The sequence below is a fragment of the Rhinatrema bivittatum genome, chromosome 12 (assembly GCF_901001135.1).
Source record: "Rhinatrema bivittatum chromosome 12, aRhiBiv1.1, whole genome shotgun sequence".
Lineage (NCBI taxonomy): Eukaryota > Metazoa > Chordata > Amphibia > Gymnophiona > Rhinatrematidae > Rhinatrema > Rhinatrema bivittatum.
This window is the reverse complement of record NC_042626.1, coordinates 73,494,924-73,509,733: the sequence shown is the minus strand read 5'-3', so window position 1 is coordinate 73,509,733 and position 14,810 is coordinate 73,494,924. Positions and strand designations below refer to the sequence as shown.

General features: G+C 50.6%; 1 protein-coding gene across 4 annotated transcripts in view; it reads left to right on the top strand.

Annotated features, from left to right (window-relative positions):
- Nucleotides 1-14,376, top strand: part of ZPBP2 (zona pellucida binding protein 2) — a 274,873-nt gene extending 260,497 nt beyond the window's left edge. For all 4 annotated transcript variants that reach the window (XM_029572762.1, XM_029572759.1, XM_029572758.1 and 1 more), the window contains one exon: nucleotides 13,668-14,376. In XM_029572762.1, the coding sequence (XP_029428622.1) occupies nucleotides 13,668-13,765 (98 nt within the window). In that variant the 3' untranslated portion in view covers nucleotides 13,766-14,376. The remainder of the gene's footprint in view (nucleotides 1-13,667) is intronic.
- Nucleotides 14,377-14,810: the final 434 nt, after the last annotated feature.

Here is a 14,810-nt window from a genome sequence, read left to right as displayed (position 1 = left end):
AGGCACCTGAAATAAAGCAGAGGGCCTCTGAGGAGCGGATACCCAGGTTAATCAGTACCCTGAAGGGCCGAGAGAAAGCTTCCAGTGGCAGCACGAAAGCAGCAGACTAGCATTGACCGGCCAAGACCAATTGTTGCTAACTCAAAGAGCTAGCAAGTAAGGGCAGGCTAAATACCCGGATGGCGTGATGTCACTTGAGGGGGACGCCCCCGAGGTTTGCGCCATAGCTGGAATAAAGATTAGGGTAGCGCGCGCGCACCCTAGTAGGACCTTGGGAGGAGCATGGCGGAAGGCAGCAACATAGCTGTTCCAGGGACGCTGGAGAGGGCGGCTTGTAGACGTGGCGGTAGCCATTTTCCCAAGGTAAGCGAGAGGAGCCGTGAATAAGGTGAGGCAAACGGGGCGAAGCCGTCTAGGCCCGATGGACGCAACATGGCTCATCGGGGCAAAGTCAGAGTTGGCGTATCATCACTCAGTACGGCGCGTCATGGAGCTTCTGCAGTCGGGCTGTGTGATGAACCTGGCAAAAATGTCACCTACAACCGTCCCAGTCATTGGAGTATCTGGGGGCTCGGTTCGATACCCACATAGGCAAGGTCTTCCTTACCTTGGAGAGAGTATTCAAGTTGCAAGCTCAAGTGCTTCAGCTTCTGTGTCTTCCGGTTCCCAGAGTCTGGGACTATTTGCAGGTCCTGTGTTCCATGGCGTCTACGCTGGAGTTGGTTCCATGGGCGTTTGCTCATTTGCGTCCCCTCCAGAGGGCGCTTTTGTCCTGTTGGAGTCCACTCTTGGAGGAATTTCAGCTTCCTTTGCCAATTCAAGGGGACTCCACGTCCAGTCTCTCTTAGTAGCTGTCAACATAGAAACATAGAAATGACGGCAGAAAAGGACCAAATGGTCCATCCAGTCTGCCCAATAAACCTATGATAGCATCTGCCATGCCAGACGGTCACCCCCAAAACCATCAAAGTAAGGGCCCTTTTTGGTTGCTATCTGAGTCCAATTCCCTGTTATCTCTTGCCATTGAAGCAGGCAGCAATGTTGAAGTTGCATCCAAATTATCAGGCTTATTAGTTAAGTGTAGTAACAACCACATCAGCAAGTTACCCCCATGCTTATTTGTTTTCCTAGACCATAAAATTCAATGTCCTTGTTGGTTGCTGTCTGAATCTAATTCCCATTTTCCTCTTTTCTCCCTGCTGTTAAACCAGAGAGCAATAATGGAGTTATATCAACATTATGAAGGCTTATTGGTTAAGGGTAGTAACCGCCACATCAGCAAGTTACTTCATTTCCATCCTCTAGCCTTTTAGGGATCCACAGTGTTTATCCCATGCCTCTTGGAAATCTTTCACCATTTTTGTTTTCACCACCTCCTCTGGAAGGGCATTCCATGCATCCACCACCCTCTCTGTGAAGAAATATTTTTCCCATAGATAAGCAGCATGAATTAGCCATGCTGTCTAGGATGTCCTCCGAGCGGCTAGGTGGCGGAGCTCTCTTATAACACTGAGTCTTTTCAGTGCAATGCACTTGCTTGGATCTCCCCGCGCAGCCCTGGTCTCCCCCAGTCTGTTTTTTTCTGCGCCCCTAGCTGCATACGGAGCTCCTTTCTCCTGACGGAACTTTCCAAAAAAAACCAAAACTACTTCTTCACCGGGATGCCGCAGCCTCCGGGGTTCAAATTTTGCCAGTGCAGCAAAATCATGTCGGTGACAGATGGCCACACAAAATGTTACATCTGCCTCGGACCTCAGCATGACCAGGCGACCTGCAGGGACTGTGGACGCATGTCCCCCCGAGCCCAGCGACAGAGGGCTGCCAGGATCACGAAACTAAGAGAAGCGGCATCGGGATTGTATGCCCCTTCCGAAGTCTCGATTAAGTCTTCTCCAGGATCCCCTCGGACTTCAAAGCATCGACACATCGTCGAGCCTCCTCGGTAGGGCCTCCCGGTTCATCCAGGCCGGCGCCAAAGCAAGCTCCCATAGTCCCAACACAGGGGATGCGTTAATGGTGCCGAAGACACCATCTGCGCCAAGCAGCGTTGAGCCCCCAACGCACCACCGATGCATCTGAATCAGAGGGTCGACCGCACGATTCAACCCCGAAACACAAACACAAAGCATTGACGACGCATCGAAGCAAGTCGACACCAAAGCCGATGCCCTCAATGCACAGTGCTACTAAGACACCAAAGAAGCACTCATCAGGGCACAAACGCCCCAGGGAACCTTCCCCACTCTTGGTGGTGGACTCTGATGTGGCGCCTTCTTCTCCATCCGCCTCTCACAGTTCCGCAGCCTCATCCAGGGTTTACTCGGGCCTGTCCACTGCCTCACAACACAGGACAAAATCAGGCCTCCAGGAACCCTTACAAAAGAAAGACAAGTGGCCTACCAAGGACACACTCAGACTGAGAGGTCCAAACTCAGATATCCTACTCGCTGCAGTACCACCCAGGGGTGCTCCTAGGGAACCTATGCCTACCCCTCAGGACACCTTAGCCTCCCAGGCAATGTCTCAGATCTCACTCATTCTGTCTCAATTTCTCACTATGGTGGAGCATCAAGGGAAATGGCCCTGCATGATACCCTTGGAGGCCCCTCCATCGCCACAGGAAAGCCTCAGTCCGGGTCCTTCTCCTCCCGGCCCACTCCCACGTCTTCTCCTGGGGATATTTCCCCCTAGCCTTCCCCTTCACCGGTATCCTCCTGACCCTGCAGAAGAACAACCAGAACCTGTATCTCCACCAGAGGATCCATCGTATTCCAAGTTTGTGGAAAAGGTGGTGCAGTATCTCAACATTGAGATTCCGAAGATACCTGACCCGAGAGCAGAAGTCCTGCGTATCCTTAAAATCTTTGAATCACCTTCAGAACCTATGGCCTTGCCCTCTCATGCTATCCTCGACGCAGTCATGACTAGGGCCTGGGAATCTACCTTTGAGGGACCACCAACCTCCCACAAAACAGATTTAAAATTCCGCATGAGGCAATCACAGTTTTTTTCCACAGTGCAGCTTACTCACACCTCCGCGATAGTGGAGTCAGCTAAGCAGAAGGCCAAAAAGTCACGTCTGCATTCAAACACTCCACCCAAGAAGGATTCCAAATACTTGGATGATTTCAGAAAACGGGCTTTTCAATCTGGGATGCTAAATGCAAAAATTCAGCAGCACCGGTTCTATATTACACAGTACCTGTACGAGTGTCTCCAGCCTCTAAAGTCCCTACTCCAGCAGATGTCCCCAGACCACCGACCTCCTGAACAATTCCCATGACTTGGAGGAAGGGTTAAGGCACCTCCTCTGAACGGTCTGTGAGGGCTTAAATACCTCGGCCAGGTCCATGGCAAATGTCATCGCTGCCCGATGTTTAGCATGGCTTCGAGTGAGTGCAATTCGCAAAGACGTGCATGAAAAGTTTGCTGACCTCCCCTGTCTCCCGGATAATCTCTTTGGAGACAAATTGAGAGAGACTGTAGCACAACTCAAGGAGCAGAAAGTGGCCGTCATATCGCTAACCTCTCCTTCCGATGCAGCTTCCTCTAAAAGGTATTTCTCATCCTATAGGAAACCTTATTACCAACGGTGTCCTTACAGGCCTTACCTATCCTACCGGCCTCAACCATATGCGCCAAGTCGCCCTCAGCCTCCTCAGAAGCAAGGGTCTCGACAACGCCAACGCCTTCTTCGGCAGCCTCGTCCGCCTCAAGACACCAACCCCCCTAAATCCCCTCAGGGTTTTTAGGGCATGTGAACCCATCTCTACTGCTACCAGTAGGGGGCAGACTCTCCCACTTTCTTCCAGCATGGAAGGCGATCACATCCGACCAATGGGTCTTACAAATCATCCAGTATGACTACTCCCTCAATTTTTGCATCCATCCCATCTGTTCCGCACCTCGTGCGCCAAAGACATCTGAATGCACAGTGCAGACCCCTACAACAGGAGATAAACAAATTACTTCACCAGAAGTTCATTCACGAACTACCTTCGACGCATTTCCACCAGGGGTTCTACTCCCAATGCTTCCTCATACCCAAGAAGTTGGGAGGTTTAAGACCTATCCTAGATCTACGCTCTCTCAACAAATATTTGAAGAGGGAGAAATTCAAAATGACGTCACTCAAGTCCATCCTGCCCTTCCTTTGCCCCAACGATTGGATGTGTTCACTCGACCTCAAGGATGCCTATTCGCACATACCGATGCGTCCCACATCCTGGCAGTACCTATGCTTCACGGCCAATGGCCGCCACTTCCAAAACAATGTGCTCCCCTTTGGCCTTTCCTCAGCCCCCAGAGTTTTTACGAAATGCCTAGCGATAGCAGTGGCTCACCTCCAACAACGGGGTATTCAAATATTCCCCTACCTGGACAACTGACTGCCAGTAGCCCCCAACCCATCTCTCCTACACACCAATCTTCTCCTAACCATAGGCTGTCTCGACAACCTGGGACTGCTTGTCAACTATGAGAAATTGAATCTGCAATCCACTCAGGTCTTATAGTTCATTGGGGCTCATATCGACACCATCCAGGACAGAGCCTTCCTTCCGGAATCCCGGGCCCTTGCCCTCACATTGCTAGCCGGCCGCCTGCAAGAGGCCACCGTTGCCCCTGCCTGCCAGATCCTGACTATCCTCGGGCACATGGCAGCGTCTATATATGTAGTTTCCCACACTAGCCTTCACATGCGTTGTTTACAATGGGGTCTGAAGTCCCAATGGAGCCAGTTCTGCAAGCCTCTCTCCACTCCCATCACTCTCACGACCAGCATGAAACAGGATTTGGAGTGGTGGCTCACACCATCGGCATTCACAATGGTAGCACCTCTACGGCCCCCAGTACATCACACTGTCCTCACCACCGACGCTTCCACTAAGTGCTAGGGTGCTCAGCTAGTCCATTTACAGACTCAAGGCCTTTGGTCTGCCTGGGAATGCTCGAAACAGATCAACCTCCTGGAGCTCTGTGCAATCTGGAACACTCTTCGAGCCTTCGAACATGCACTCCAAGGGAAGCAGTCATGGTCCACATGGACAACCAGGTCGCCATGTTCTACATAAAGAAGGAGGGTCCGGTTTCTGGAACCTGTGCAGGGAGGCCATAGGGATCCTGGAATGGGCAAGGAGCAAATCCATCACCCTACAAGCCACATACCTGCCGGGCATCAACAACTCCAGAGCTGACAAACTGAGCAGAATCTTTCACCCCCACGAGTGGGAACTCCATCAGGGTGTGGCGGAAAAACGATTTCAAACCTGGGGTCTTCCACGAGTCGATGTTTTCACTACAGAACAAAATCGAAAGATACAAACCTTCTGCTCAGTGTATCCCAGTTCCCGACATCTAGCGCAGGATGTGTTCCTCATCGACTGGACTGGGGGGGTGTCCTCTACGCCTTCCCTCCCATACCTCTGATAGCTCGCACAGTCCAGAAATGTATCACGGACAACGCGGACCTGATACTCATTGCTCCAGCATGGCCCAGACAACCGTGGTACACGTATCTAGTTCTCCTATAAAAATTTCTTGGCAAAGAAACTCCGGAACTTGGCATGGGCCCATCACAAAGACATGAACGCCGAACACAGGGCCTTCGCAATCTGTTGTGGAGCGCTAGGAGAGCGGTCCCACTTACCAAGAGATGTGTGTTCTTGGGTCACGGCTCGACCCCAGAGGAACTCCGAAGAGGTGCCGCGGTAGGCGAGGCATGCCCGAGCATGGGCTGGACAGCAGCGAGGCTGGACAGATGACTGGAGATACTGACCCTCCTCCGGACCTGCACACTTCAGAAGACCAGCAACCCAATGGTGGTCTTATGAACAGTCCTCCGACCGTTCCAAGCCATTTCGGACCTGCCGCAGGGTACGGCAAGAAGCGGCAGGCCAGATGGCGGCCAGGGCAGTGAAGACCGGAACATGGAGATACAGACGAGACTCAGGAATGAGGTACTTGGATGCACAGACGAAGACTCAGGAATGAGGTACTTGGATTGCACAGACGAAGACTCAGGAACGAGGTACTTGGGTTGCACAGACGAAGACTCAGAAACGAGGTACTTAGACGTAGACTTGGGTATACGGACATTGGCACGATCCCTCAGGGCGCCCTAGACAGCCAGTACCATTGGGCTGGTCACGGACCACCCTGTTCTCCATCCGCGGGAGCGGGACCAGTGCAGGAAGGGTGTGAGGAACTGAAGAATCAGGAACAAGGTATTGTAGACTCAGGCAAGATTCAAGGTATTCAGAAGACTCAGGCAAGTTACAAGGCATTGCACCACGAAGCGCCCTACACAGCCCGCCCATGGGGCTGGTCGCGGACCACGACATGGCAGGCCAGGAAGAGAGACATGAAGAACCAGGGGTTCAGGATAACAGGACAGGATCACGGACATCAGGATCAGGAGAACAAACATCTGGACTGGAACATGGATTACTGGATCAGGAGACAGACCTTAGTCTTGGATCACAAACATCAGGCAGACATCTAGACTGGAACATAGATTACAGGATCAGGAGACTGACCTCAGGGCTGGAACACGGACATCAGGAACAGCAGATGAACAACTGGAGAGGAACGTAGACAACAGGACAAGACGAGGAGCTCCAATGAAGAACAGGAAACACAGGACCTTGAAGAAGTGCTGGAACAAGAACAACTCCTGGAGCGAAGGACTGCAGGATCCCAGGAATGACCAACTCCTTGCGAAGGCAAAGCTGGAATGGACACTGAACCCTTTTGTAGGGCTGAAGAGGACAACGCCCAAGGAGGGGTCAGCAGGGGCCACACCTGGATGGCCCTTGAAGAACCGGAGAGAGGCGTGTGCCCGCGCCTTAGGAGAGCTGGAGAGCGAAGAGCAGGACAGGCTGGTGGCGAAGAGCAGGACAGGCTGGTGGCATCCCCAGCCACGTGGAAGGCCCAAGGAGCAAGGTAGGCATCAGAAGCAGCCCTGCTGAGAAGCTGAGGAAGGCAGGCTGCAGGAGCGGCTTCTAGCCGTGAAGACAGAAGTAGGAAGGCTGCAGGCACCGGCAGGGATGGCCTCGCTGCCGGGCAAGGACCCGGGTTGAAGCAGGCACCGGCAGGGACGGCCTCCCTGCCAGCGGAAGACCCCAGGAGTGGTGCAGCGCATCGGGGAAGAGCCGGAGCGGCAGGGGAGGTTCCAGCCATGAGGGAGAGCCCTCATCGGCCCGACCCTGCTGCACAAGACCGGAGGCAGCCGGGGAAGAGCCCGGCGACAGCGGCATGCTTGCCACGAAGGTAGAGGCATCTGTGGCCCAACTGGCCGCGAGAGGTAAGGAGCCTGCCCGCGCTCCTTGCGGGCAGGACCGCAACAGCATCTGCATCCTGCCTTCCTTCCTAAAGTGGTGTCAGTTTTCCACCTCAACCAATCCATTGCCCTTCCGACTTAATACCCAAAGCCACATAGCAATGAGGGCGAACATAAACTATACATGTTGGATTGTAAGCGGGCACTTGCTTACTATAAACGTCGAACTCACTCTGAACGCAGAGCCTCTCAGCTTTTTGTATCATTTAATCCTAACGCGCCAGGACTTCCAGTTTCTACCATTCTAGACATTTGCAAAGTTGCCACCTGGTCTTCGCTGCACACATTCACAGCACACTACTGCTTTGATAGGCAGACTTCAACTGACGTGGACATGGGCAGAACGATTCTCAAATCAGGTACTTCTTGAAGGCTGCGAGGCCGCAGGTTAAGAACTGTCTGCATACCTTTTTTCAACTGTCTCGAGCGCATTACCTGACCTCATCATCAGCACATGATCAGAGATTTTTGCGCTCAACACATCAGCTGGAGACTCCCAGACAGCATGGCTAATTCATGCTGCTTATCTATGGGAAAAGAGCAAGTTTGCTTACCGTAAACGGTGTTTTCCGTAGATAGCAGATGAATTAGCCATGCTGACCCTCTTGCCTCCCTGGACAGTTATTGTTCCACATCATCTTGCTTTGATGCGGACTGAGGGAGACCGGGGCCGTGCAGGAAGATCGACGCAAGCACACTGCACTGAAAAGACTCAGTGTTCTAAGACAGCTCCGCCATATAGCCGCCCAGAGGACATCCCAGACAGCATGGCTAATTCATCTGCTATCTATGGAAAACACCATTTACAGTAAGCAAACTTGCTCTTCCTGACGTTGATTTTGAGTCTTCCTTCTTGGAGTTTCATTTCATGACCCCTAGTTCTACTGATTTCTTTCCAACAGAGAACATTTGTCGATTGTGCATCATTAAAACCTTTCAGGTATCTGAAGGTCTGTATCATATCTCCCCTGCACCTCCTCTCCTCCAGAGTATACATATTTCGATCCTTCATCTTCTCCTCATAAGTCATTTGATGGAGACCACCCCCCACCATTTTTGTCACCCTTCTCTGGACTGCCTCCATCCTGTCTCTGTCCCTTTTGAGATACAGTCTCCAAAACTGAACATAATACTCCAGGTGAGGCCTAACCAAGGACCTGTTCAAAAGGATTATCACCTCCTCTTTCTTGCTGGTTATTCCTCTCTCTATGCAGCCCAGCATTCTTCTGGCTTTAGCTATCGCCTTGTCACATTGCTTTGCCGTTTTCAGATCACTAGACACTATCACCCCAAGGTCCCTCTCTTGCTCCATGCACAACACCCCCTATCATATACAGCTCTTTTGGATTACTGCACCCCAGATGCATGTCTCTGCACTTCTTTGCATTGAATCCCAGCTGCCATATCTTCGGCCACTGTTCAAGCTTCCTTAAATCAGGTCTCATTCTCTCTACTCCTTCCAGCATGTCCACTCTGATGCAGATCTTAGTATCATCCACAAATTGACAAACTTTATCTTCTATCCCTTCTGCAATGTCGCTTACAAAGATACTGAACAGAACCAATCCCGACACCGATCCTTGTGGCACTCCGCTTAACACCGTTCTCTCTTCAGAGTAGGTTCCATTTATCATTACACATTGTCTTCTATCCATCAACCAGTTTGTAATCCACGCCACCACTTTGGCGCTCACTCCCAAGCTTCTCATTTTATTCACAAGCCTCCTATGCGGGACCATATCAAAAGTTTTGCTGAAATCCAAATAGATCACATTGAACGCTCTTTCTCTATCAGTCTCTCAATCAAAAAAATCAATCAGATTTGTATGACAGGACCTTCCCCTGGTGAATCCATGTTGCCTTAGGTCCAGCAATCCTCCTGACTGTAGATAGTTCACTATCCTTTCCTTCATTAATTTTCCCACCACCGAGATGAGCCTAACTGGCCTGTAGTTTCCAGCCTTCTCTTTGCTCCCACTCTTGTGAAGCGGGACTACTATCGCTCTTCTCCAATCACTCAGCATCACTCCTGTTTCCAGGGATCTATTGAACAAGTGATGCAGCGGACCCGCCAGCACATCTCTGAGCTCCCTCAGTATCCTGGGATGAACCTTCTCAGGCCCCAAGGCTTTGTCCACTTTCAGTTTTCCTAGCTCTTCTGTAAATGGAGTTTTGTCTACTCCACCCACTCTATAGTCTTGCTAACTAGCGACAGTCCTTCTCCAGTGTCTTCTTTAGTGAACATCGAACTGAAGTATTTGTTTAATATTTCTGCCATTTCTTCGTCTCTCTCCACACATTGATCCTTGTCATCTTTCAATTTCAATGTACCACTTTCGACCTTTCTCTGATGTATTTGAAAAATGTTTTGTCACCTCGCTTTACCTCTTTGGCTTCTTTCTTCCACCTGACTTTTTGCTTTTATGTCCCAATTTAGAGAAAGAAGTGGACTTGGAGGTGCCGGACTAGGTAGTGGTGACCATGGATGCCAGCCTCAGAGGTTGGGAGGCAGTCTGTCAAGGAAGGACAGCACAAGGTCTGTGGTCGCCAATGGAAGCATTCTGGTCAATCAGCTGGTTGGAAACAAGAGTGGTTCGTAAGGCGTTTCTTGCCTTTCTTCCACAGATTCAGGGCGGACAGTTTGAGTGTTCACAGACAATGCACGATGGTGGCTTATATCAATTGGCAGGGCAGGACGAAGAGTCTTCTGGTGGCTCAGGAGACCCAGGAATTGTTCTTCTGGGTGGAGAAGCAACTGGTGGGACTAACGGTGTCTCACGTGGCTAGAGTGGAAAATGTGCAGGTGGACTATCTCAGCAAACAGCAGCTGGATCTGGGGGAGTAGGAGTTGTCGGCGGAAGCCTTTGCCCTTATCCAGGCCAGGTGGGGTAGGCTGTACCTGGACCTCATGGTGGTTCGAAAAATGCCAAGGCGGATCATTTGTTCAGTCGACGGAGGGAAGTCGGTTCCGAAGGAATCGACACCCCAGCCGTGGCCAGCAAAGCTACCACACTATGTGTTTCCCCCATAGGCCAAGTGTTGCATTGGCATTGAACAACATCCAGGAAGGGTGATTTTGGTGGCACCAGAGTGGCCGCGTCGGCCCTTTTTTGCTGATCTGGCTCAGCTCGTGATAGACGGTCCCATTTACTTTGCTCACCTGCACGGGCTGTTGTGACAATGACCCATCTTTTCGGAACTGCCGGATCGCTTTTGTCTAGTGGCTTGGCTTTTGAGAGGCAATGTTTTTGCTTGAAAGCGTACTTGGAGTCGGTGATTACGACTTTGCTTCAGGCTAGAAGGCCTTCCACTTCCTTGGCTTATTCCGGGAATGGAGAGTTTTTGAGTGTTATGCCCGCCGGGCGCAGACGGCTGCGACCGCGCTTACTTACATCCTGCACCGTTCTCCAGCCCTCCCCGGGTCTGCTCGCGGCACAGGCCAATCTCTACTGCCGTGTTCTCCATGGCTCCTCGTGGCGGCCGAGATGCCACCGCCATCTATGTCGTCTCCAGGCCTTCCTAGGCACGCGCGTGTGCCTCCGGGCCCTCCTTTGAAGCCTCTTCATCGGGAACCTCAGGGGCGTCCCTGTTTGATGATATCATCAGATCAAGGTACTTAAGCTCCACCTTCGCCCTCAGCTAGCCGACTTGGCAACAAGTTCCATACGTCTCTACTAGCTCCTGCTCCGTGTTCCTGGGGCTATACTATTGAACTCCATTGGACTTTGGACTCTGTCTGGTACCCGCTCCTTGGGGGCCAGTGGGCGCTCTCTACGGGGACCTTGTCTTCTGGTCTCCCCCGCTCCTCAGACTGGCCCTGCGCTTCCTGAAGTCCTACTCTGCAAGACTCCCCGCTCCTCGGGGCTGCCCCTGGAACACCTTTACCACTCGGGAGTTTACTCTAGTGCTTCCCCGCTCCTCGGGGCTGCGCCCTCATACCTTACAAGAGACTCTCAGCGCCGCCCCGCTCCTCAGGGCAGTGTCCTTGTGGCTTCACTGCGACTGTCTGCGCCTCCCCACTCCTTGGCGTCATGCTTACATGCTACTAGCCTGCCAGCACTTCCCCGCTCCTCGGGAACATGCTTCTCTACCATACAGAGACTGTGCTCCCCGCTCCTCGGGTTTCTACCTACGTCATCATCGGAGACCGGTCTTGGGCTTCCCTACTCCGTGGGTGGCCTACGTCACCACGGCTGCACCTTCCCCGCTCTGCAGCTCCGCCCCTCGGGGGTGTCACTCCGGTATACCTCCTGCATGCCAGTCTCAAGCCTTCCCACTCTGTGACCTGCCTGGCACCTTCCCTCTCGGGGATCTCAGTCCAGGTATTATCCTCAGCCTGCTTGTCTACTGGGGAATTCCTCCTGACTCCTCGGGACCTCTCCACAGTCTCACCCACAGACCTCGCCTCCCGACGGTGTGGGCTGTGGAGCTCCTCCCCACAGCTAGTAACAACTTATACCTCGGGCCAAGGGTCCACATACCCACAAACCATAACATTGAGTCGTGTTGTGAGGAGCATGGGCTGGAACTGTTGCAGGTGGATGTTTCTCAGGTCTTGGATTTTTTGCAGAGCAGGTTAGCAAAGGGGCTGGCCTATAATTCACTCAGAATGCAGGTGGCAGCCTTAGGTTGTCTTTGAGGTAAGCTGCAAGGGAGGCCATTGTCGTCTCATCCAGACATCATGCGTTTTTTGAAAGGGGCAAAGCACTTGCTCCTGCCGGTCCAGAGAATGTGTCCATCACAGAACCTTAATCTGATTCTTAGGGTTATTTGTGGCCCTCCCTTTAAACTGCTGAGAAGAGCATCTTTGAAAGATCTCACCCTGAAGGCGGTTTTCTTGGTGGCCATTTGTTCAGCTAGGTGGATTTCAGAGCTTCAAGCTTTGTCGTGTATTTCTGCGTATTTCTGATGACATGGTATTATTGCATACAGTTCCTTCCTTTTTACCAAAGGTCACTTCCTCATTTCATATTAACCAAATGGTGGAGCTTCTGGCCTTTCTGCACTTAACGTCTGATATACCACATGCAAAGAAGTTTACTTATTAGATGTTAGACGGATTCTGTTGAGATATCTTAAGTTGACAAATGCCTTTCGGAGATTAGATCATTTTTTTGTCCTGTTCAGCAGAGCAAAGAAGGGATGTAAGGTTTCCAAGGGCTTGATTGCACAATGTTTGAAGGAAGCGATAGGTTCAGCTTATCTTTGTAAGGGTTGACCGATTCCGGAGGTGTTGCATGTGCATTCTACTAGGACGCAGGCAACCTCCTGGGCAGAGGGTGAGCTGGTATCACCGCAAGAGATTTGTCAAGTGGCTCCATGGTCTTCACTACAAACTTCTACCAGACATTACCGTCTGGATGTTCTTGTGCCAGAAGAGGCAGTTTTTGGGAAGTGTGTTGTGTGCAGGTCTTTCGGGTGCCCGCCCAGTGTAGAGGGACTTAGGTACATCCCACTTGCCTGGACTGATCTGGGGTATGAACAGGAAAGAAAAGTTGGTTCTTACCTTCTAATTTTCATTCCTAAATACCACAGACCAGTCCAAAAATCCCAGCCCCTTGGTTGTTTCGAAAAACCTTTCTAGCTTCTGGATGTTGTTTATGTAATTTTTCTATAAATGCAGTCTTACGAAGAGTGTACATATGTTAATTAGTTTGGGGTTAGATATGGTATTTACCCTTGTTATAAGAGAGGGGACTCCAACTTTGAGACTCTGCTTGCCCAAGTTGGGGGAATTGTTAGGTTTTTGTTTTTCAATTAGACATCTTAGCATGGGTACAGGTCAATACTAAGGGACTGCAGGTGGAACTCTCGGTTATGTAGCAGTGCCTGAAAAGGTTTTATTCTCTGCCTCCATCTGCTGGTAGGGATGCAAAACCCACTTGTCTGGACTGATCTGTGGTATTTTAGGAATGAAAATTAGCAGGTAAGAACCAATTTTGCTTTTGCTATATTGTTGTACAATTGTGTCAGCTGAAGTTTCAGAAGCTGTTTTCTCTGAAACTGCACTGTTGCACCCTGGAAGTCACAGAGCAGATATTTGTATATGCCCTGCAAACTAAAGATCTCATATTTTCACTGATTTTCATCACTGACTGGAGAAGTTTGAGTCCACCTCTTGAGTGCATTGTCTAACTGCTGACAGACATAGATTCAGTGGTGAATTTTCACTAGTATTTTAAATCTTTAAATAGGAGGAACCAGATAACCTAATATATTTTCAAAAAAACTTCTCAGCCTAAGGAGCAGGGCAAAAGCACTTGGCCATCCTCTGAGCACCTGGATGGTCTAACTATATTGCACTGTTGTCTGCTTTTTCCCTTTGCAGTGGTTTGTGGTCATGGAACATACAATTCCAACAATGACATGCATTGTCGGGCATGTTCCAGCATTCGAATCAACTACTACGGAGCAACAGCTTGCTGAGAAACCAGCCACATAGACTTGTGACACAAGCACCCCACTGCTTTGCCTTTCACCAGGTCCTATGTGCTCAAGGTTTTGTATTCCTCCTAAAGAGACTTGACAGCAAGCGCTGCTGAGCATCTTCTTTACCCTGTGTCGATAGGAGGCAGAAAAGGAAACCACATCGCATTTTGAGGGTTTTTGATTTGCTGGGGGAGGAGGGAATTTATTTAGAAATGGGGAACTAATTATTTTGATGGCAGTGCTATGGCCCAGGATGCCACCTTGGGCTCTTCCCCTCTTATGCTGGCGTTCAGACACATGAGGAAGATGGTGTGCCTGAACTCGGTGTGATGGGGTCTGAGCACCTGCACGTCATACTCAGAGCAGAGCCTGCTGCTTCTGTCATCTCAAGCTTAGAAATAGCACTGTATTCAGGATTACTATTGGTAGAGGGAGGTGTAGCATCAGGAAATGAGGGTTCACCAGGAAAAGAAACACTGGGAAAAAAAGCTTTGTGTGCCAGCTGCAGGAGAGGTAACCTGTTCAGGCCAGAGATCATTCCCTTAACTACCTGCAACAAATAAATATGCTGTTTAATGTATGTTCTTGTTTAAATCTATTGAACAATTGCTTTTCATTCAACATACTTATTTATTAACGACTACCAGCATCAAAATTTGTTGTATAATAATGCAGTTTCATACCAAGCTTACCTAATCTCTTGTAAAGGACTGTACCAAGATCTTTACCCTGTGCCCTCAGGTAATTTTGAAAAGAGAAGCTCCTGCTGCCCTGGAGCATGTACCCGCAACATCCAGAGATCACTCAGGAGGCACGGACAACCTTGGCAGCTGAAGCAGCTCCTCCTTCTCTTCCTGCCTCCACTCCATACATCAATGCCAGAGGTCACTCATCAGGCACAGACTGTCCAGAGAGTCTTCTCATACTCCTGGCAACCAGAGCACCTCCTTGTCTCTCCCCTCTCCTAACCTATTCTGTGTGCTTCCACCCTATATATAACCATCACTTGAGGTCACTCAGCAGGCACAGACTGTGCAGAGTC